Source organism: Lampris incognitus, chromosome 3, assembly GCF_029633865.1.
Source record: "Lampris incognitus isolate fLamInc1 chromosome 3, fLamInc1.hap2, whole genome shotgun sequence".
Taxonomy (NCBI): Eukaryota; Metazoa; Chordata; class Actinopteri; order Lampriformes; family Lampridae; genus Lampris; species Lampris incognitus.
In genome coordinates, this window is record NC_079213.1 from 8,090,438 (window position 1) to 8,113,414 (window position 22,977).

General features: G+C 45.6%; 1 protein-coding gene across 1 annotated transcript in view; it reads left to right on the top strand.

Moving 5' to 3' along the window:
* Window positions 1-22,977, top strand: part of plxnc1 (plexin C1) — a 52,836-nt gene that overhangs the window by 23,500 nt on the left and 6,359 nt on the right. The window contains exons 12-27 of the mRNA XM_056275854.1: window positions 5,793-5,901; window positions 6,176-6,355; window positions 6,682-6,849; window positions 8,691-8,787; window positions 8,885-8,986; window positions 10,387-10,490; window positions 10,621-10,662; window positions 10,754-10,878; window positions 11,277-11,475; window positions 12,260-12,406; window positions 13,368-13,530; window positions 14,901-15,001; window positions 16,920-16,995; window positions 18,006-18,040; window positions 18,231-18,326; window positions 20,469-20,632. Coding sequence (XP_056131829.1) covers window positions 5,793-5,901; window positions 6,176-6,355; window positions 6,682-6,849; window positions 8,691-8,787; window positions 8,885-8,986; window positions 10,387-10,490; window positions 10,621-10,662; window positions 10,754-10,878; window positions 11,277-11,475; window positions 12,260-12,406; window positions 13,368-13,530; window positions 14,901-15,001; window positions 16,920-16,995; window positions 18,006-18,040; window positions 18,231-18,326; window positions 20,469-20,632 — 1,908 coding nt within the window. The remainder of the gene's footprint in view (window positions 1-5,792; window positions 5,902-6,175; window positions 6,356-6,681; window positions 6,850-8,690; window positions 8,788-8,884; window positions 8,987-10,386; window positions 10,491-10,620; window positions 10,663-10,753; window positions 10,879-11,276; window positions 11,476-12,259; window positions 12,407-13,367; window positions 13,531-14,900; window positions 15,002-16,919; window positions 16,996-18,005; window positions 18,041-18,230; window positions 18,327-20,468; window positions 20,633-22,977) is intronic.

The following is a 22,977-nucleotide window of genomic DNA, read 5'->3' on the forward strand; positions in this document are numbered from 1 at the left end:
AGGCAGAGCGCTCATTACTCCATTCTTGTGGTTTTTATTATGAGTATGGAGAAAAAGGGAGTAGGCTTCTTGCGCATCAATTAAAACAACAATCTGCAACTCAGCTTATAGTCAGGTGAAGGACCCTGGTAATAACCTGGTGACAGATCCTAAAGAAATTAATAAAATTTTACATCATTTTACTCCACTTTATACACTTCTGAAGCGCCAGTAGGCAATTCCAAAATGATAAAAAATTTAAACAATTAAAATATTCCAACAATTAGTGAGGCTCTTGCCTCAGATTTAGAGGCCAGTAGGCCTGGCAGAAATTGTTACAGCTATAAGATCAATGCAGAGTGGGACGATGGCGGGTCCGGATGGTTATTCTACCGATTTCTATAAGAAGTTTGCTGAGAAGCTCTTTCCTCTTTTGCTTAATATGTTCCAAGACTCATTTGAAAAAGGTCAGTTACCTTGAACACTGTCAAGTATTCATATCCTTTCTTTTTTCTTTTCCCCTTTTTTCTTCCCAATTGTATCTGGCCAATTACCCCCAGCCGTCCTGGTCGCTGCGCCACCCCCTCTCTGCCGATCTGGGGAGTGCCCCGACCGACCAGAGGAGGTGCTAGTGCAGCGACCAGGATAAATACCCACATCCGACTTCCCACCCGCAGACACGTCCAGTTGTGTTGGTAGGCAACAGAATAGACCACTACGCTACCCGGACGCCCCCATTCATATCCTTTCTACTTAATAAAGACAAGGACCCCACTAACTGTAGATCCTTTCATCCTATCTTACTTCTCAATGTATAGATGTCAAGATCATTGGTCAAGGTCATTGCAAAGGTGTTTGCTCGCCACTTAGAATCAACTCTTCCAAATGTCGTCTCTGAAGACCAAACGGGCTTCATAGAAAATCTGCATTCATTCTCAAATATTCGTAAACTTTTAAATATTATCTATTCTCCCAGCAACAGCTCTTCTCCGTAAGTGGTCATCTCCCTAGATGCGGAGGTGGCCTTTGACCAAATTGAATGGGGTTTTATTCACAGTACTTGACAAATTTGGTTTTGGTAATAATCTTATCGCATGGATCCGTCTTCTCTATTCCTCACCACAAGCTTCGGTCTGCACTAACTCTATAAGGCCTCTGTTCTTTAATCTCTCCAGGGAAACTCGTTACGGGTGCCCCCTATCCCCACTGCTTTTCACTATAGCCATCGAACCACTTTCAATAGCACTACGGACTTCACCATTATTGCAAGGTGTGAGAAGAGGAGGGGTTGAGCGCCGTGTGACTTTGTATGCAGACGATTTACTAGCGTACTTAACTGGCCCTGAATCTTGTACATTAACAACTGTGTCACTCCTTGAGAATTTTGGATCATTTTCTAGGTAAATTAAACTTTAATAAGAGTGAATGCTTCCCCATCAATGAGAAAGCCCTACAAATTCGACAAGCTTCAGTCTGATTTCACTTATCCTATTCAGGTTTTAAATATCTTGGTATTAAAATTACTTGGTCCATCTCCTCTCGTTACACAGCAAATTTCACACTACTGCTTAATCAAATGCAACTTGACTTCAATAGATGGACTAGTCTGCCACTGTCATTAACTGGTAGAATCCAATCAGTAAAAATGAACATACTCCCGAAGTTTTTATGTTTTCCAGCGTCTCCTTATATTCCTCCGTAAGACATTTTTTTGCACAATTAATCAAACAATCATTAATCCTTTATTTGGGGAGGCAAACACCCCAGAATTAGCCATACTCTCTCCTCAGCAAAACAAAGAAATGGGTAGCTAGCTCTTCCCAGTTTTATCCATTACTGCTGGGCAGCAAATATACAAAAAATGTCATTTTGGCTCTATGCACCGGAATCTAGTTGGTGCTCATTAGAGGCTTAGTCATGTCGCTTGTCTTCACTTCCAGCATTTATCTTTTCATCACTCCTTATAAAACCATCTCGCTACACCTTGAACCCTATAGTACTTTCTACTTTAAAAATATGGATCCAATTCCGACATCACACAAACTCAAAACATCATCTGTATTAGGACCTATCACACACAATCAAATGTTCCCTCCCTCAACCCTTGACTCTACTTTCGCCAAGTGGAAAGATGTAGATCTACAATGTTTTAAAGATTTATTTCACAATGACATTTCCCTGCTTTGATGATCGACATAAAAACATATAATTTACCTCGCTCAAATATGTTTAGGTTTTTTCAAGTGCGTAACTTTATACATAAATAATTTCCCTCATTTACTTCTCTTCCACCCCAACTCGCTTGGGAAAATATGTTAAACCCTATCTTCCCTACTTAAAAAGGGCTAATATCATTCTTGTATGAGAGCCTCTTAGGCTTAGAAAATCATTCAACTCAGAAAATCAAAGCACACTGGCAGAAGGAACTGGATATTGAGTTAACAGATGACTATTGGGAGGGAGCGTTAGAACGGGTTAACTCCTCCTCATCATGTGCCAGCCTAACACTCATTCAATTTAAGGTTTTACATAGAATCCATTTTAGTAAATCCAGGCTAGCTGAGATATATCCAGGCTTAGATCCATGGTGTGACCGTTGCTCTCAATCACCCGCATATCTGACCCACATGTTTTGGTCATGCTCTGCACATCAAAATTATTGGTCTTTGGTTTTCAACACCCTTTCAGATGTCTTAGGAGTCCCCATTGAACCAAATCCACAAATTGCCGTCTTTGGAGTACCAACAAATAATTTGTTCTTATTCTAGAACACTAACCAAAGTGATATGATTGCATTCATATCTCTTCTGGCTCACCGAGGGATTCTTTTAGCCTGGAAATCTCCCTCATCACCATCACATTTTGGGTGTTTAAAAGATACAATGTCATATTTAACCTTAGAAAAAATTAAATATACTTTGAGGGGATCAGAAGAACGTATGTGCTCTAAATGGCAGCCTTTCCTTTCCTATTTTGCAAACCTGTCTGTATTACCCTGCAGTAGAGATCAGATGGTGATGAGAGATTTGTCCTAATTCTATCAAAACTATGCTAAATTTGTCATTATTCATCTATACCAGTGGTCGGGAACCTATGGCTCGCGAGCCATATATGGCTCTTCCGGTGACGGCATATGGCTCCCAGACAATTTTGAGTTGAAAAAAATTTTTTTTTTTAAAATCAGTTTGGAACTGATTTTAAAATACTTGTGATATTTCTTAATAATACTGTGTCATTTTAAAGTAAACAGAAATTAGTTTTGAAGATGAATTTCACGGGTCACCTGTGGGTCGGGTCGGGAACCAATGGCTCGCGAGCATGTCCGGGTCATTGTAAAGGTGAAGAAATCAATTTTATCAGATAGCCAACTAGTTTATCCGCTTCAACCCTTGTAACGGAAAAGATGGCGAAAAGAAAAAAAGACGATGATTACCGTGCATTCCAGGCTGCGTGCAAAGAGGAATTTGCATTTGTGGAGAGAGCAGGATCTGCGGTATGTCTAATATGCAATGATAAAATTGCATCGATGAAACGGTCAAATATAAAGCGGCACTTCGATACGCACCATGCTTCATTTGCATCGAAATCTCCAGCGGGGGACAGCAGGAAAAGGGCATGCGAGGAGCTACAGCGGAGAGTGCAGACGAGTCAGCAGCAACTACGTGTGTGGACCAAGCAAGGTGACGGGAATTCCGCTAGCTTTGCGGCTGCTTTGGCAATAGTAAGGAATGGAAAGTCATTCACAGATGGCGAGTATGCCAAAACATTCATGCTTGATGTGGCCAATGAACTGTTTGATGACTTCCCAAATAAAGACAAGATAATCAAACGAATAAAAGACATGCCCCTGTCAGCAAGAACTGTGCACGATCGTAGCATCATGATGGCAAATCAAGTCGAGGAAACACAAATTAAGGACATAAACGCCGGGACATACTTTTCTCTCGCGTTAGATGAGTCAACAGACGTTAGCCATCTATCTCAGTGCAGTATCATTGCCAGGTATGCTGCAGGTGACACACTGCATGAGGAAAGCTTGGCTGTTTTGCCAATGAAAGGGACAACAAGAGGAGAGGATTTATTCACGTCTTTCATGAAGTTTGCTAAAGAAAAAAAAATACCGATGGATAAACTTATTTCTGTCTGTACTGATGGTGCACCCTGTATGTTGGGGAAGAACAAAGGATTTGTAGCGCTTCTCCGTGAACATGAAAAGAGAGCCATCCTAAGTTTTCATTGCATCCTGCACAGGAGGTGTTTTGCGCTCAGACGTGTGGCCAGGAGCTTGGTGAGGTGATGTCGCTGGTCATTCGAGTGGTCAACTTTATTGTTGCCCGAGCTTTAAATGATCGCCAGTTTAAAGCTCTGTTAGAAGAAGTTGGGAATCATTATCCCGGTCTGCTTTTACACAGCAACGTGCGTTGGTTGTCAAGGGGGAAGGTGCTCAGCCGTTTTGCGGCTTGCCTGAGTGAAATCCGGACTTTTCTTGAAATGAAAGGCGTCAAGCATCCTGAGCTAGACAACACTGACTGGCTCCTGCAGTTTCACTATCTCGTGGACATAACTGGCCATCTGAACCAGCTCAATGTGAAAATGCAAGGTACTGGAAATACAATCTCATCCCTTCAACAAGCAGTGTTTGCATTTGAAAGCAAGCTGAAAGTCTTTCTCAGGAACATTGAAACAGGTCGTCTTCTGCACTTTGAAAGACTGCAACAATTTAGAGATGCATGCTTAGCAAGTGACTCCACTCAACATCTGGATCTCCAGCAGCTAGCTGGCTTTACGTCCAATCTCCTGCAGTCATTCAAAGCACGTTTTGGATAATTTCGTGCGCGCACTGGTCTTTTCAAGTTCATCACTCATCCACATGAGTGTGCAGTAGACAAAATCGACCTGACATGCATCCCCGGGGTCTCTATCGGAGACTTTGAGCTGGAAGTTGCTGACCTGAAGGCATCAGACATGTGGATGAGTAAGTTCAAGTCACTTAATGGAGAGTTGGAAAGTCTTGCGCAACAGCGAGCAGAGCTGGCGAGGGAACACAAGTGGACAGAAATGAAAAATCTTCAACTTGAAGACCAGCTGATTCTTAAAACTTGGAACGAGCTTCCGGTGACATACCACACAATGCAGCGTGTGAGTATTGCCGTATTGACCATGTTTGGCTCTACATATGCATGTGAGCAGTCATTCTCGCATATGAGGAACATTAAGACCAACCTACGCTCACGTTTAACTGATGGAAGCCTCAACGCCTGCATGAAGCTCAACCTCACCACGTATGAACCAGACTACAAGGCCATCAGCAAAACCATGCAGCACCAGAAGTCGCATTAAAAGTAACACATATTTAATTTATTATACGTTAAAAATACTATATGGCTCTCAATGAAATATATTTAGAAATATTTGGCTGTTATGGCTCTCCCAGTCAAAAAGGTTCCTGACCCCTGATCTATACCCTTGCAGCTTTGGCTGGCTTGCTTAATTTTTACATGTATTTTACAAATGTTCATTGTTTAATGCTCTTACCTATGAGACTTAATCAATGTAAACCCGTGAACTTATTATGAACAGATGAGACTGAGATATGGTATCATTTTATTTTCCGATACTCCTAAGGCATTGGGGGGGGGGCATTTGTTGTTTTGTCTGTTCTGTTTGTTTTGCATTTCTTCTAAAAATATAAAATGTGGAGATATGTGTTACTATTGGGTACTGTATTTGTACCTACATCTCCGATAAAAATACTTTTGGGGGAAAAAAAAGAAAGAATATCTCCTCTCTGATTGGCTGCCTCTGTGTGTTAGTGGGAAGAGGAAAACGACCATCACAGGAACACATCTGGAGTTTGTGGAGGGACTCGTCCACAGTCATAAACCAAGGCAAATCAATTATCAAATAAACGGCAACTCAACGGTGGGTCTCTTGACACACAAATATACACACACACACACACACACACACACACACACACACACACACACACACACACTCACAAATATCACCACACTTACTTAGAAAAACTCACTCTCACATACACACTCGTACACACCACCAGAAAGTTAAATTTCAACTGGGGCCATCAATACTAAACTTTCCCTCCAAATACATACTGTACTTTGGAAACATCATGTCACGTACAGTTTCATGTTAAAACGGTGCCTTCTTTTGGTGTTCTTCTTCACCGTAGACTCTCATCTTTGCCACGTCCTCGGCCGACAACTCTAACAACATATTTAACAGCAGCGTATCTCTGTTAGTTGCCAACAAAAGCCTGGCCTGCTCCACTCCCATCAGCTACCAGCCTGACCCCATCTTTACCAGTTTCACCTCCACAAGGACCGGGAATGACCTGCGCATCACTATAGAGGTCAGGCATTTGTCTTGCATTAAAAACTGTTTTATTTTTTAAAGCCACTCGCTCAAGTCCTTTCCTTCAGTGTGTTTTCCTGTCGGTGTTGCTTTAATCCAGAGACCACAGATGGTTTCCAAGCATGACTGTGATCATTTGTATTTTGAATTCCTATTAATCAAGTCGCTATCCACGATCGGCCCGTGGCCCGCATACAGTAAGTGTACCTGACATGACGTGTACCTTGTCTATGTTATTATTACAGTTCAATGCTCTTAGATGGCTGCACATTCTGGAAGTTGACCTCAGTAATGAACTCAGCATGAGTCATCTCGTTGTTTCAGAAAACGGCAGATAAACTGGGGCTGACCACACGAGACCTGACTGTTCAGGGGTTTCAGGGGGAAAAATCGTACAAGTGCATCATGGAAGGCATAGAGAAGAGCAACAGCACTGACGCCATCATCTGTGAGATTCGAAACATGCCAGACGCTCAAATTCACTCGGTTAAGGTAAATCTTTTGCTCGCCCACATACATCGAGCTGTCCTCGTACTTTGTAGGAATAAAATCCAGAACTGCATCCTTAACTGGAAGTGAGATGGACAGTGAGAACTGGTGTCACGATAAAGGAAAACACTGAGCTAACACTGTCCTTAAGATGTTCTATAGCTCTTTTTTTTTTCCTCCCTTTTTCTCCCCAATTGTATCTGGCCAATTACCCCACTCTTCCGAGCTGTCACGGTCGCTGCTCCACCCCCTCTGCTGATCCGGGGAGGGCTGCAGACTACCACATGCCTCCTCGATACATGTGGAGTCACCAGCCGCTTCTTTTCACCTGACAGTGAGGAGTTTCACCAGGGGGACGTACTGCGTGGGAGGATCACGCTATCCCCCCCCAGTTCCCCCTTCCCCCTGAACAGGTGCCCCGACCGGCCAGAGGAGGCGCTAGTGCAGGGACCAGGACACATACCCATATCTGGCTTCCCACCCACAGACACGGCCAATTATGTCTGTAGGGACGCCCGATCAAGCTGGAGGTAACACGGGGATTCAAACCACCGATCCCCATGTTGGTAGGCAACGGAATAGACCGCTACGCTACCCAGATGCAACAGGGAGATTTTTAATTGATGGGCATCAGCCCTGAGCAGCAGCATAGTAAATCCCCCATGGAGTCCAGACGCTGGTGGTGGCGGCTGATGACTTCTGCGGAGATGGTAGATAGATAGATAGATAGATAGATGTACTTTAATAATCCATCCATCCATTATCCAAGCCGCTTATCCTGCTCAGGGTCGTGGGGATGCTGGAGCCTATCCCAGCAGTCATTGGGCGGCAGGTGGGGAGACACCCTGGACAGGGTACCAGGCCATCACAGGGCCAACACATTCACACCTAGGGACAATTTAGTACGGCCAGTTCACCTAACCTACATGTCTTTGTAAATACTTTAGTAATCCCCATGGGTAAATTCATCATCTGCGTTTTACCCATCCCAACAAACAAACCGGAAGCACTGGGCAGCCATGTAGCTAGGAGCTGAGGGCAGCCGCTGTGCAACACCCGGGTTTTTTTCCGTTGCCTTGCTCACGGGCACAGGCAGGAATGTTAACCCTAACATGTATGTCTTTGATGGTGGGAGGAAACCGGAGCACCCGGAGAAAACCCACGCAGACACGGGGAGAACATGCAAACTCCACACGGAAATGACCTGGGACGGCCTGGGGTTCGAACCCAGGACCTTCTTGCTGTGAGGCAACAGTGCCTAACCACTGGGCCACTTTGCCGCCCCGTAAGACTGACGAGGTTGATGATGAGGTGAAACTTATGATCTGCAAGGACTAGGCGGTGATGGGGAGGTGGAGGGGTGGGTATGACAGCGGCGCCAATGCCAAGAGGTGGAGAGAGAAACATATTCAAAAAGACAGCAGCAAGATGATAGGCTAATTATGCAGGTGAGTCCATAGATGAGAACAGGTGATGTGATCAGCCGATAGCGCAGTTAACACCCCCAGATGATGACAGAAGGGGGAAATTATGAGTGGGTGTGTTTGAGAGTTGAGAATAGCAGGATAAAATAAGAAATATAACTACACGCCTATGCATGCAAAAGATAGTCTTACTGCCTGAACTTTCACTGAAGCTCCATATCTTGGAACTACTTTTTGTCGTTGAAAAATGCCAGTGTATTGCTACGTGCTGGAACCTGTTCGAAACACACAACACACCGCCTATCAGTTGTTTCAAAGCAAGAGCTGTTGTAACACTACTAGTGAGTAACTCATACCACCTAATGTCAATAAACCCAAACCATCCTTTTCAACAGGCTGCACTATTTATTTTTCTTCCAGATACACTTTGGCGAGGAGACCGTGGTGCTCAGGCCTCCGGGTGATTCACATCTCTTACTGCTGATAGTCATTCTGCTGATACCGTGCATTATTGTTGGTAAATACGCCCTTCCTGTGGTCACTGCTGTATGAAATCCTACCGTTGCTTGGCTGTTTGTTCTGAGTGATTGCCCCCCTGTGTCTGTGCCATCCAGCGGGGGTGTTTTTCTACTGCAGACAGCAGAAGAAGCTCACAGATCAGATGAACAAGCGTATTGAAGACCTGGAGCTGGACATCAGGAATGATATTCGACAAGGTTGGTCAATGGATTTACAGTAAAAGCCAACAGCTACTCAAACTCACAACTCTCGCAGACAAAGGAAGGCAGCTAGTTACACATACGTAGTTTCAGAAACATATATATATACACACACACACTTTGTTCACACGTCGTTCAGTGTGAAGGTGCCATTTTTCTAGCTCTTTAGTAAACTAGCTGGTATACGTGCAGCCCTGTCTGACAAACGTGCACACTCACATGCATCAGTACAACCACACTCATGCAGAGGTGAGTCAGGGTCACAGTTACAGTGAAGGTCAGTTGCTGCAGATGCATTCAGGCAGTTTCAAATATGCACACACACACACACACACACACACTTTCCCTCCCATGTTCTCACCTCCAGTACCGAGATGGGCAGTGTTTTAACAAAGAGTATTTCGAGGGATGATCTTTTTCATGCAAGTCGTGGTGATGCTGAGACTGGTCCGCCGTTAACCGCCCAGTCACACGTGACGACGTGACATGTGGCGTGGGAACCGGCTGGGTTGAAACCCACAACATTGATACCAATAACATAAGTGTTGGTAAGAATGACCTACAGGAATATAGCTCGACATTTTTTGGGAAAACCTTTCGCGGGGCGTCCGGGTAGTGTAGCGGTTCTTTCCGTTGCCTACCAACATGGGGATCGCCGGTTTGAATCCCCGTGTTACCTCCGGCTTGGTTGGGCGTCCCTACAGACACAATTGGCCGTGTCTGAAGGTGGGAAGTCGGATATGGGTATGTGTCCTGGTCGCTGCACTAGCGCCTCCTCTGGTCGGTCGGGGCACCTGTATGAAGGAACTGGGGGGAATAGCGTGATCCTCCCACGCGCTACGTCCCCCCAGGTGAAACTCCTCACTGTCAGGTGAAAAGTGGCTGGTGACTCCACATGTATTGGAGGAGGCTTGTGGTAGTCTGCAGCCCTCCCCGGATCGGCAGAGGGGGGTGGAGCAGAGACCGGGACAGCTCGGAAGAGTGGGGTAATTGGCCAGGTACAATTGGGGAGAAAAATGGGGGGGAAATCCCCATTTTGTAACATGTTAGATTATGAAATCTATTTGCCCTTTTTTGTTGTTGTTGTCAAATTCGCCCAGTGACTGCTGGGGCAGGCTGCAGCATCCCCGCGACCCTGATTCTGTTAAAGCGGCTTGGATAATGGATGGATGGATGGATTTGCCCATCTTTGCTGCACTATAAATTTGTGGGGCTATGGAGGGCTGGGAACTTCCTTTTTTTTTGCATGAAGGAAGGGTTGCATGCATGCACACACACACACACACACACACACACACACACACACACACACACACACACACACACACACACACACACACAGATGACAACGTGTAAACCCCATATTTCATAAAATCACCCTTTGTTGCCTTCTCCAGGTTTTGTGGATATGCAGACAGAGAAGGCTGACCTGATGGAAAACATCGGGGTCATCCCTTTCCTGGACTATAAGCACTTTGCTTCCAGAACCTTCTTTCCAGAGGTGCGAGGGAGCGTCAAAGAAAAAAAGAACTTCTACATCTGCTACACTGTTGGTTTAAAATGTGCTTGACGACATGTAAACTGCTCGATGGCTTGTTTTCTACCAACCAAATGTCGGTTATGTTTTCCAGGGTGGCAGTTTGATGGCGTCTTGTCTGATGGACATCAGCCAGGTAAGAGTTCACACAAGTTGTTGGCCTTGTCATTGTCGGTGTTCTGGGATGACTCTATCCCTGATGTATGTTTTAACTGACCTGGGATCAGGATGTGGTGAAGGTGCAGCAGGATGAGCGTTGCCAGGCCCTGTCCAAACTGATCCACAACCAGCGCTTCCTGACCTCCATGGTCCATGCCTTGGAGGAGCAGAAGAATTTCACCATCAGCGACAAGTGAGTCTCGCATGTAGCTTCAGGAACTGCGCCTGTGATAACTTTCTTACTTTCTACACACATGTGATTCTGTCCCCATTTCATGTGCACTTGTGCAGTGACTTCCTGTGCCCATGACGGCGTAGAAAATCTAATATTTGGGTTAACTCTTACATACACAGGTAGAATTCTGCGTTTCATCTTTACATGTAAAGTTGTGTAATTCCTTATGTGATCCTTGTGAGCAACCGACCACCTCAAGCATCCTGTATGTGGAAAGTGACTCAACCACTACAGACTCTGATTCATGTGAAGTCAGATGAAGGTTGTGCGATGTGACTGTGTGTACTCTTTCATGCTGTTTTCTATGCTTTTACCTTCTCTTTCATTTCGTGTGTGTGTGTGTATGTTGTCTCCAGGTGCACTGTGGCCTCTCTGCTGACGGTGGCCTTGCATGGTGACCTGGTGTACCTGACGCAGGTGATGGAGGAGCTGCTGGGAGCGCTGATGGAGCATCCCAGTAATACCCAGTCCAAGCTCATGCTGCGAAGCACCAAGTCCGTTGTGGAGAAGCTGCTGCCCAACTGGATGTCCATCTGCCTCTACGGCTTCCTCAGGGTGCGTCCGATGTCCGACTGGATGGGCTGCGTCTTCAGCAACGCTCCATTTTAAAATCATTCATGAACGGGGCGTCAGGGTAGCGTGACGGTCAATTCCGTTGCCTACCAACACGGGGATCGCCAGTTCGAATCCCCGTGTTGCCTCCGGTTTGGTCGGGTGTCCCTACAGACACAATTGGCCGTGTCTGCGGGTGGGAAGCCGGATGTGGGTATGTGTTCTGGTCACTGCACTAGCGCCTCCTCTGGTCGATCGGGGTGTCTGTTCTGGGGGGAGGGGGAATAGCGTGATCCTCTCATGCGCTAACCCCCCCCAGTGAAACTCCTCACTGTCAGGTGAAAAGAAGCGGCTGACGACTCCTCATGTATGGGAGGAGGCATGTGGTAGTCTGCAGCCCTCCCCGGATCGGCAGAGGGGGTGGAGCAGCGACCGGGACGGCTCGGGAGAGTGGGGAAAAATCCACAAAAAAAAAAATATATATATCATTCACGAAAATCTCTTCAAGGAACTCCTGCTAAACTTACACTACAATTTAAGATCTTTCTTGAATCTATAGTCATTTCTATGCTGGATTCTTGTCCCTGTTATCCTGTGGAACCCTCTGTTCCTTGGTTTCATCTGCTTTTGTCGATTTGCTTCCATTGTTAAAGTACTTTGTAGACTGTATTCTGATGGTGCTACAAGGAAGTGGTATAGGATTAGTTGTGGTCTTAGTTGTCACACCAGTCATTCCGTGACCATCTCGTCTGCTTGGCCGCTGTCGATTCGGATGTGTTCCCCTCAGGAGAGTGTCGGACAGCATCTGTTTCTGTTGGTGAGCGCTCTGAAGCAGCAGATCGCCAAAGGCCCGGTGGACTGTGTGACAGAGAAAGCTCTTTACACGCTCAGCGAGGACTGGCTTCTCTGGCAGGCGCCGGACTTCACCTCTCTGGTACACACACACACACACACACACACACACAAATAAGGATGGATGGAAATGAGTGGGTTTGGGTGGGTGTACTGTCCCGTGGTCTGTGAAAGTCCCTTGGTTTCATCCGCAGAGCGACATGCTAACACTGCTAACATTGCTCATCTACTTAGACGAGCAAAAAGGAACCTTTCTGAAAAAACATCTCTCGCCAAAAGCGGAAACTGGATGACCCAAACGACAACAACACAAGAAAATACGTATCTTAACTTAAATAACAACATTGTCGAGCCGGTTGGATCCACAAGTATTTATGCCAGAGGCAGGTGATTTAAACAAACCACCACACAGAACCTCTTTTGGCTAAGACCTGCGTTACTCATCTCCACTTGTAAGACTGAAGTCACATGTGTTAGCCCCCAGATACCGACCGCAGAAAGAATGCGAGGTCTATAAGACATAAAACCCACTTCTGGTAACACACCGTGTGGTCCTCTGTGATGGAAAGACTCACCTCCCACATCATTTACATGCCGCCAGCAAGTACGTCTGTGTGTTTTAATGAAGTCTAGAATGACTGACTTCAGAGTGAGTCTTGTTTCTAGATGCCCGGCACCTTTCCGTATGAACATTTGATGAAATTAGATCGTTCCTCAAAATCGGCTCCACAAACACAAACGCAAACTTATTCAGTATTGTTAATTTCAGTGATAATTGTCGCGTTTCCTATGTTTGAGTACACAGCGGCATGTGGTTATATGACAGTGAACCCGTGTACATGAACACACGAAATCATTTGGCGCACATGCACATGATCGTGCATGCGCAGGTCGATGGCTAAAGACAGGCAGGTAGATATATTATCGATAAGCGAGACGAGCAGGAAGACGGACCTACCCTGACCGTCTCACTCTCATTTCTGCCAAGTCGACATTACACGCGAGTGTTGTGATGCGTCTGTGTCTCTGTGTGTTGGCTGCAGAAACTGAAGGTTTTGTTCGCGGTGGGCAGCGATGGCGAGGTCAGCGAGCCGCTGGAGGTCAGCGCCCTGAGCTGTGACACGGTGGAACAGCTGCAAGAGAAGATCCTGTCCACCTTCAAGGCCAAGTTCGGTTTCTCATACAACACCAGAGACATCCGCTTAGGTGAGTCTTGGTCGCTTGGCACTCAGTTAACCTCGAAGCTCCGATCCTGAAGGTTTATGTTTTTGTTTGACTCGCTGACCCCCATGAAGGTCCTGGTAAGGTCTGAATCTCAGAGCGCCGTTCAAAATGAACCAGAGCTTGACGGCACGGGGGCGCCGTGGTTAGCGCTGTCGCCTCACAGCAAGAAGGTCCTGGGTTCGAACCCCGGGGGTTGTCCAGCCTTGGGGGTCATCCCAGGTTGTCCTCTGTGCGGGGTTTCTCCCCGTGTCTGCGATAGGATTTCTCCGGGTGCTCCGCTTTGCCCCACCATCAAAGACATGCATGTTAGGGTTAATACACCTGTCTGCTGGAGTTGGTCCCCGGGTGCCGCACGGCGGCTGCCCACTGCTCAGCTAGGATGGGTTAAATGCAGAGAAAGAATTCCCCCATGAGGGTTGATAAAGTAGTAAAAACAAAACAAAACCCCACCCATGCAGTTGTCGGCAACCTTCCCCACTGCCAAACAGGAAAACCTGGTTACATTCGGTGTTATTTGTTAATCTTGTACTGTCGGTTAGTAAGGCTTTTGTAAGATATTGATCTTCCATATCTGCTTTTTAGCCACAAGAAGCATACTTCCTGTTTGAACTTGTCACTACCTTCCACCTTCCTCCGCAACCGCCTGCCACTGTGAGGACGTGTAAATGAGCCTCAGTGAATGAGCAGAAAACACAAGCAGCCATCATTTGGAAATGCGTGGCTTGGCTGTGTAGCGGCCGTAGAAACCGTCAAACACATTGTGCCCGTAAACCTTCAGGAATTGTTTGTTTAATGGTGGAAACTCTCTGGTCCCCAACTTTAATTCGGTGGCGAGCTGAACGTCGCGGTACTGTCTGACGTGTCCCTCCGTCATAAAAGGTCTCCTGTGGTAAATCCTGAAATAAACCGAATTCACAAACGCAGAACAGAAGCGTTCACGGGTTTTCATTCCAGCCAAACTACAGAGGAGCTGATGTCACCTGTTGGGTGGAAACGGCCGGTGTGTTTAGCTGGGATGTAAACCTGCATACTTGATGTGCTGGAGACAGTTACTGTAGCTCCTCTGATAAACCTGCAACTCTTGCTTCTCTTTGTTTGGCTATCAGTTTCCCCTTCTGCCTAACCTCAGATGGGTAATTGCACCTAAAAAGTTAACCCTGATTTGTTTTTTCACTTCACATGCACGTGTTTTTCACTGTGCAGATATTCAATTTAGAGTTTGAATGACCAAGAACTAAATGCAGGGAACCTGTGTAAAGTGTCAATATCTCAGTCTGATACGACCCATCCCCAACAACCAAAAAAAGATCATCGTACATGTTGACTAACCACAGCTTCTTCCTTTCCTGCAGAGTTTCATAGAGACGGCACCTTTGTCCCTCTTGAGGAAGTGGATCGCAGCTCTGTGGTTTTAGGGGCGGCGACGATGCTCAACACGCTCAAACACTATGAGGTAGGAGGCGGCCGCATGCAGTTCTGTAGGAATCTCATGCTTTACCAAGAGACCGAGCCTGCAGGGTCAGCTAAGCTGGTCCTGTGTGCCAGGGCTCAAGAGGTTGAGTTGTCTCACTCAGGTTGCGTTCTTTCAACACTTTGTTCTCATTGTTAGTCGTAAGTATATCTCACTAACTAACAGCTGCTTTTCCAAACACCAGCACATCATGTTCCCCCTCTTTAAATAGTCACCAGCTTCCCACCGGAGGGTGACTGGAGGTCTTTGTGACGAGAGGTGACGCTTTAGCAAAATGAAGTTGTACTTATCACAAAACACAACCGCTTTCATCCACAGGGGGCTGCCAAACCCCCCCTCCCAAAAAAAACCCCTCCTCACTGAAGCTTTAAACAAGTGTCAGTTCTTTGAGAGAAGGCAGAAGGGAAGACCACGCCTTGTTTCCAGGAAATGAATGAAACGTGTGTGTGTGAGAACTTTATTTTTTGAACCTGTACATTTGATTTATATTTATATTTCCTTTCCATACACATCTCCATTAAGTGCCTTTACCAGTATTTAGTCATTTGATAAAAACATGTACTTATACATATCCAGCTAAACGTGCAGATAACCAACACGATGCTCAGATTTTGGAAATCTGTACACAATTTATGTAAACATACACGACAAAATGGCTAATCGAAATCCAGAAAACGAACATAACATATAAGTAACCTGAACAGACACATGGGTGAAGCCTGGGTAAACAGTTACACCCCGTTGGTCCTTCCACAACTGAAAACTTCTAACTTTCTGCCTGATTTCCTCATCGAGACTCGGCTTTACATGACAAGGGAGTGACACCAACACAGACACAGGAACTTCCCCAGTGTGTGTGTGTGTGTGTGTGTGTGTGTGTGTGTGCGTGTGCGTGTGCGTGTGTGTGACTGCTCTCTAATGGCATCACAGTAAGTCGACTACCCTTGAGGCCGAGAGACAGACAGGCTTCTTCAAAGCTGGTGGTCGTCATACTGTACAACGTGAACCAATCATAAGGCCAGTCTAGAGTCCAAAATTAGATCCAAACCCACTCAGACACATCTTGCAGTTCAGGAACAGTCAGTGTAGATATAAATACCACATAGGTTTCTGGAGATGACAGAATGATAGCGGTTGCCTTTTACTGCAAACCAGAAACGAAAGAGGAATTGCAGAAAACTTGGCACAAACATCAGTAGACAGAAATGACAAATTTGGCACAAGATGCCACCTGAAGTTGAGCTGTTGAACATCTTGGAAATATTGGAGGTTTGTGTCTGGAAGAATGTCGTAGACATACATGACCTGCACCTTGCCCAAGAGTTGTATTCACCCTCCAAACACATACGACACACCTCAGCCTCTGAATATTAACTTGCTCACATGTGAAGCGTAGCCGTAGTACATTTCATCTTCGTTTATAAGATCTGTGATTGGCCATTTTGACTCGAGTCGTCCGCTCTCCTTTCAGAGTTAACATCTTTAGTTTTAGACTCAGTTATCCCATCTTGGTCTTACAGAGGTGGAAAACTCCGCGTCAGAAAGTAGAAGTATTAACCATGTATTTGCTCCACCCATGCACTAAGCCAGCTGATTCTAATTAGCACAACACTTCAGCCAGGTAGGAGAACTAATTAGTGAAATCAGCTGGTTTAGTCCATGGGTGGAGCAAATACATGGTTAGTACTTATACTTTCTGAAGCCGGGTTTTCCACCTCTGGTCTTACAGCAGGTGACTCCCCCCCCCCCCCCCCCCAAATGACAGATTTGCATGAGCCAGAAATTCATTATACACACACACACACACGCACAAATACACAGACATACAAATGCACTGGCTTGTGCATCCCCTGTGGCTGAATTTATTATACATCGACTCTGTTTGTCTGGGTTTCTGCAGGTGCCTGATGGAGCGTCAATCAAAGTGCTTTCTAAGAGAACCCACCCGCCTCTGAGTCCCCAGGGCAGTATGAAAGGTAAGCAGCCTCACGCTCCTCCAGTAAAACTGACGTCTCATCTGTGGACGCTCGGCCGCCACGAGACACCAGGTCAAGACAAGAATCGAGTGGGAATTAAAGACGACGTTCTGCGGATCAAACCTTCATTTTAGTGTGGAGGAATTCTTGGGAGACAACCCACAGTGGTAGGAAGAGACTGTGCTTAAAGGAAAACTCCGGTATCTTTTACCCTAATCCCTATTTTGCGGTCATCAGGAGTCAAACTGAGCGATGAGGAGCAGGTTTATTTAAATTGATTCAGTACTGAGCAAACTAGCGTTAGCCGACCGCTGTGCACCAAGTAGCAAAATATAATCCTTCACCAAGTAACGTCCTTGTTAGCACTAACAGATTGAATGTGCTCTGGAGGAGGCGCTAGTGCAGCGACCAGGACACCTACCCACATCCGGCTTCCCACCCGCAGACACGGCCAGTTGTGTCTGCAGGGACGCCCAGCCAAGCCGGAGGCAACACGGGGATTCGAACCGGCGACCCCCATGTTGGTAGGCAACGGAATAGACCGCTACACTACCCGGATGCCCCGGACTCATGTTTTATATCTCATCCTCCTTAAATGCACATTTAAGCATTTCCACTTTGGATTTTTCTTTGGATTTTTCTAGCCTCTTGAAAGAAACACTTCCTTTCATAGTTCAGTAAAGGAAATGAACTGAGTGTCGGGTGTGAGGGTGGTCCCTGTTTATGTTATCATAAAGGAGTCCTTTGTGAATCACCGCCCACAGATGCAGACATTACACAGCGTCACACGTCGCCCCGCACGCACAAATCAACGATGTGTTGTGACTCTGTTTGCCCCGCTTGTCGAGAAAATAGAGGACAAACCAGGAAGTCGAGAGAGCAGCAAATGCCGGATCATGCGCGTTGTTAAAAGCATTATATACGTTCCCGCCTCATTTACATTACAGACACCGCAAAACAAGTTAATTTCTGGTTTTAATGCGGATTATTTTCTCTGGTTTTGTTTCTAGATGATCAAGACTTTGAAGTCAAGTACTTCCACTTGGTAAGAGGCAGAATTGTGTGTGTGACTTAGAAACATCGACTGTGATAAAATGTGTAATTCTATCTTAATGTTGACCTTTCTATTCATATTTATAAATGTGATTACTGTTGTGGATTGCACATGACCGTAATGACATGATTGAGTTTGATAACCAGCATCCTGTCCTCTTCCTCTTCTTTTCAAACCGCAGATTGACCCCAGTGTGGACGAAGACCAGAGCAAGAACCTTGAGAAGAAGAAGTTTAAACTGAAGGAAGTGCATCTCACCAAGCTTCTGTCAACCAAGGCAAGAACAACCCAATGCAGCATCACCTCACTGTCTTTCATGATCACATGTTTGCTTTTTGCAGTATTTATTACATGTCAGGTCCTTTGGAATACGGTAGTCATTTTTCAAAATGTAAAAGCAATAGGCCATTTAACTTACTAACCAATCTATTCCTTCCCTCCCTTGAACAAACCGCGGTAGAAAATATTATAACTGACAGATTTATCTCGTTCAAAACTGTTAAAGCAGTTCATTTTGTTGGACCTTCTGAATCCTGTCTTCAGGACCCAACATGGAACATGTAAACAGCAGCATGAACTGTTTCATTTCAAACAGCTTCCCTCTGTGAAAGTTTCATTCCTGGAACTGGTTTAGCAGTCGGCACTCTTCCCTATTTAGTTCACACTGGTCCCCCAATACCATGACATAAATGTCAGGTGAACAAGACTAAAGCATGCTGGGACAGGCTCCATGACCCTGATGATTTAATTTCAAATTGAGACATCACTGTTTAGAAAAAAAAAAGAAAGAAAAAGATTTCCATCATAAAGGAACGACACGTCATGGATCGCTGTTAAGACACCCGAGCTCTTTGCTCTTAAGATGCAGGTGTCCTGAGAATACAATTAGTCCCCTTTTTGAAAAATTGCCTGGTATATTTCAGGTTGCATTTGTCTTTGGAAATGGATGTAGTTTGTTGGAATGAAATGTTTATTTGTAGAACACAATCAAAACATCAACATCCTGATTGTTCAGCGGTTCTTACTTGGGTCCTCCAGTACGGCTGGTTTTGTGTTCTGCCAGTTCATGAATTGTTTATCTGTTGTTCAGGGGCTAAAACCTCCCTTAGTGTTGACCTCATTTAGTACGTCCTACATACTTTAAAGCAGTGGTTCTCAACCTTTTTGGGGTCCTGGACCCCCTGCGTATTTTTGATCTACCCTGAGGACCCCTCCACCTGATCTTGGGGGAGGGGGGTTGCAATTTGATAGAAACAGTAGAAACTGCATTTTAAATTGCATTATAGCATTTATTCACTCTTTGGGGCAAAAATAAGAGCTTTCAGTTGTAACTTAGATATAGTTAACAAAACAGAATTCTTATGCAGTAACTTTTAACAATGCAAATGGGAGCGAGATCTCTTATTAAAATACAATAAATTACACTGGTGAAACAGATGTAATTAGAGAAAAAAGTCCTGTTACCCTTTATAGTTTAGGTAGATAAAGGTCTCAGTCACATTTGAGTAAAATAATCCTATTTCTATAAATGTCATAGGATCTTTTTTTAAAAGATATTTTATTTTCACGGACCCCTTGCAATTACACCACGGACCACTAGGGGTCCGCGGACCCCCGGTTGAGAAACACTGCTTTAAAGTGTGTGATGAATTTCTCAGACAGTTGGTGGACTCACATACAAGCGACATGACCCTTTACACCAGAGGTAACGTGCACGTTCTGTTTGGATTTAGCCTTAGCTCTTTATTGACACCAAGGGTGTAATACACTATGCTAAAAACACGTTTTGTCTTTAAATTGTTAAAATACATTTGCAATTATCAATGCTGGCTGCTTTGCCTCCTGCTTCGTTGTCCACCATTATTTTGTTATGTTTCCCCCTGGCTGACTGTTTTAATCGATGGGACGGTTTTGATTTAGCTTACTGTCAACATGTAGCATGAACAATTCAGACACGGCCATTAATTGGAGCCTGGAGTAACTGGGATAACAGGTGAATGTAATGAATTACCTGGTAAGAGTAGAAAACCAGCAGTACTGGGGGTACCTGAGGACCTGACTGAGAACCACTGATAGCTGAGTGGCGTCAAAGTGTCAGGGATGGCAAGAAGGGTCCAACTGCAGATCTCCCTCCTGAGGCCCCATAGTTCTGTGAGCCAATGTGGTACAACAATATGAAACAAAATGGATGTCAAAAGAGAGAACTGAATTTGGGCCACGTACAGATTTTTTTTGCAGAGTAATAGCTTAGTAGCCCCAACTCTGCATCAACTTACATGAATTATTACATGAGTTATTGGCATGTTAACATTACAAAGGAAGGCTTGAGGAGACACGTCTGAGGAGGGAGGTTTGAAGTGCTGCAGTTGGGCCTTCTTGGAGATGCCTGCAGAGACTGTATTGTCTTCCCGTCCTGTAGGTGGCAGTGCATTCCTTTGTGAAGAACCTGTTTCAGGCCATCTGGGGAACCCCTCACAGCAGAGCCCCACATGCCATCAAATACCTCTTCGACTTCCTGGACACGCAGGCGGAGAACATGAAGCTGACTGACCCGGATCTCATACACATCTGGAAGACCAACAGGTAGCGTGGCTCAATGCACTGGTGACGACAGCAGTGCTTCGCAGAGAGTTTGGCAATAAGTCAATGTTTTTGGAATGCTAAGAGGTGACATAAGGTAGGGCTGGGCACTAGATATCTGGGATTTTGGCTATCGTAATATGACATAAGTGTTGTCTTTTTGTGGTTTTAAAGGCTGCATTACAGTGAAGAGACGCAATTTTCTGAACTTATTGGACTGCTCTATTTGTCTCTACCTGTTTGGACATCATGTCCACATTACTAATGAGTGTTTACCCAAAATATAATTGTGTAAATGTTTTGTGAGAGCACCGATAGTCATCTGTACAATATCGTCAAATGGATGGATTTGCCATCAGGAACCAGATCACCAGCCACCCATCTGAACTTCCTGTGGGGACCAGTGAGCGTCTCAAGACCATCCGTCTGGTGCTTGCCAACATACAGATGGTAACAGTTGAGTACCTATGCCCCTATTAGATAAAACATTGTCAAGAATCTCCAGGGTGGATAAGATTATTCTTCTAGGAGACTTCAATGCCAGGGTCGGCCGGGATCAACACATCTGAAAGGGCGCTATAGGAAAGGAAGCCATCGGGAACATCAACTCCAATTGAGTTCTGCTTCTTAACAAATGTGCTCAGCATGACTTCACCAGAAAAACAAATTTAAGGCAACTTGGAGACACCCCTGCGCCAAACAGTGGCATCTCCTTGACTATGTCATTGTACGAACCAGGAACGGCCATGATCGATGCAGATGACTGTTGGTCAGATCATCGCCTCATCTGCTCCACGATGTCCATCAAACTCGAGAGGAGGGTTCAAAAGAAGCAGGTCAAGCCAAGACTAAATCTTGAAAGCCTGAATGGAACTTCCACCCAGCAGCGACTTCAGGCCTCTCTTGGGGAAACCCTCCAACAGGAATATCCTGATGAAATTGAGAAGCACTGGGGCCTGCTCAAATCCACCATCCTCGACACCTGCAAAACCACCCTTGGGTACAAGCCCAGAAAACACCAGGACTGGTTTGATGAGAATGACAGAGATAGAACAGCTCATCTCCAAGAAAAGGAAAGCCTTTTGTGCCTGGCAAAATGATGTAACCTGCAAGGCTAAAAGAGTAGTGAGGGTGAGGGAGCTTAAGAACTCTTGGTGGACAGAAAAGGCTCTTGAAATCCAGTGACTGGCGTGACACCTGAGACTTTTTTAATGCTACTAAGGCCATCTATGGTCCAAGCAACCGCGGTTTAAACCACCTGCACTCAAAGGACAGGCAGGAGCTGCTGAAGGATGAGTCAATTAATGCCTGATGGAATGAGCACTTCCGGGAACTCCTCAACCGCAATAGCACAGCTGACCCAGACATTGCTGGTCCCATTCCCCAGAGTCCCATCAGAGAAGACATTGGGGAACCTTCCACCATGACAGAGGTTCAAGATGCCACCAGGAGCCTTAAGAACAACAAGGCCACCGGTCCAGATGGAATCCCAGCTGAGACCTTAAAGGAAGCTGGACCAGATCTCCTGTACCACATCCACGCCCTCCTCCTCATGGTCTGAGACAAAGAAGAACTTCCTTCAGAGCTAAGGGATGTTGTAATAGTGTCCATATTCAAGAAAGGGGACAAGGCGGAATGTAGAAAATACAGGGGCATCTCACTCCTGTCAACAACAGGCAAAGTCCTCGCAAAACCGACTGCTACCACTGGCTGAGGAAGTATTCCCAGAATCTCAGTGTGGCTTCCGCCCATCCAGAGGTACAACAGACATAATATTTACAGCACGCCAACTCCAGGAAAAATGCCGTGAACAAAGGCAGCCTTTGTCTAAGAAGATTGCCAGGCTCTGTGGAGCATACTATCAAGATATGACTGCTCTGACAAATACTGAGGCTTCTACATGACGGCATGTCAGTCACAGAGCTCAGCAACAGCAGCTCCGAGTCAGAGCCCTTCACTGTGGAAACAGGGATGCATCATCGCACCCACCCTGTTTGCCGCCATACTCCACCTCATTGGCGAAGAGCTGTCACGGGGGATCTCAATCCTATATAGAACTGATGGCAGGCTCTTCAACCTTAATAGGTTCAAGGCCAAAAGCAAAGTCTGCAACACCACCATCATGGAGCTTCAGTATGCAGACAACACCAATGCAGCATATGCCGCAGAAGACCTCCAGGACATTATGGGTCTAGTATTAAACACCAAGAAGACCCAGGTCCTATATCAACCTCCACCCATCAGCCCAGCCCACCATAAAAGTGGACAACAAAATTATTGAAAACGTTGATCACTTTCCCCTACCTCGGCAGCCTTCTCCCCTCAAAAGCTGACATTGACTCTGAGGT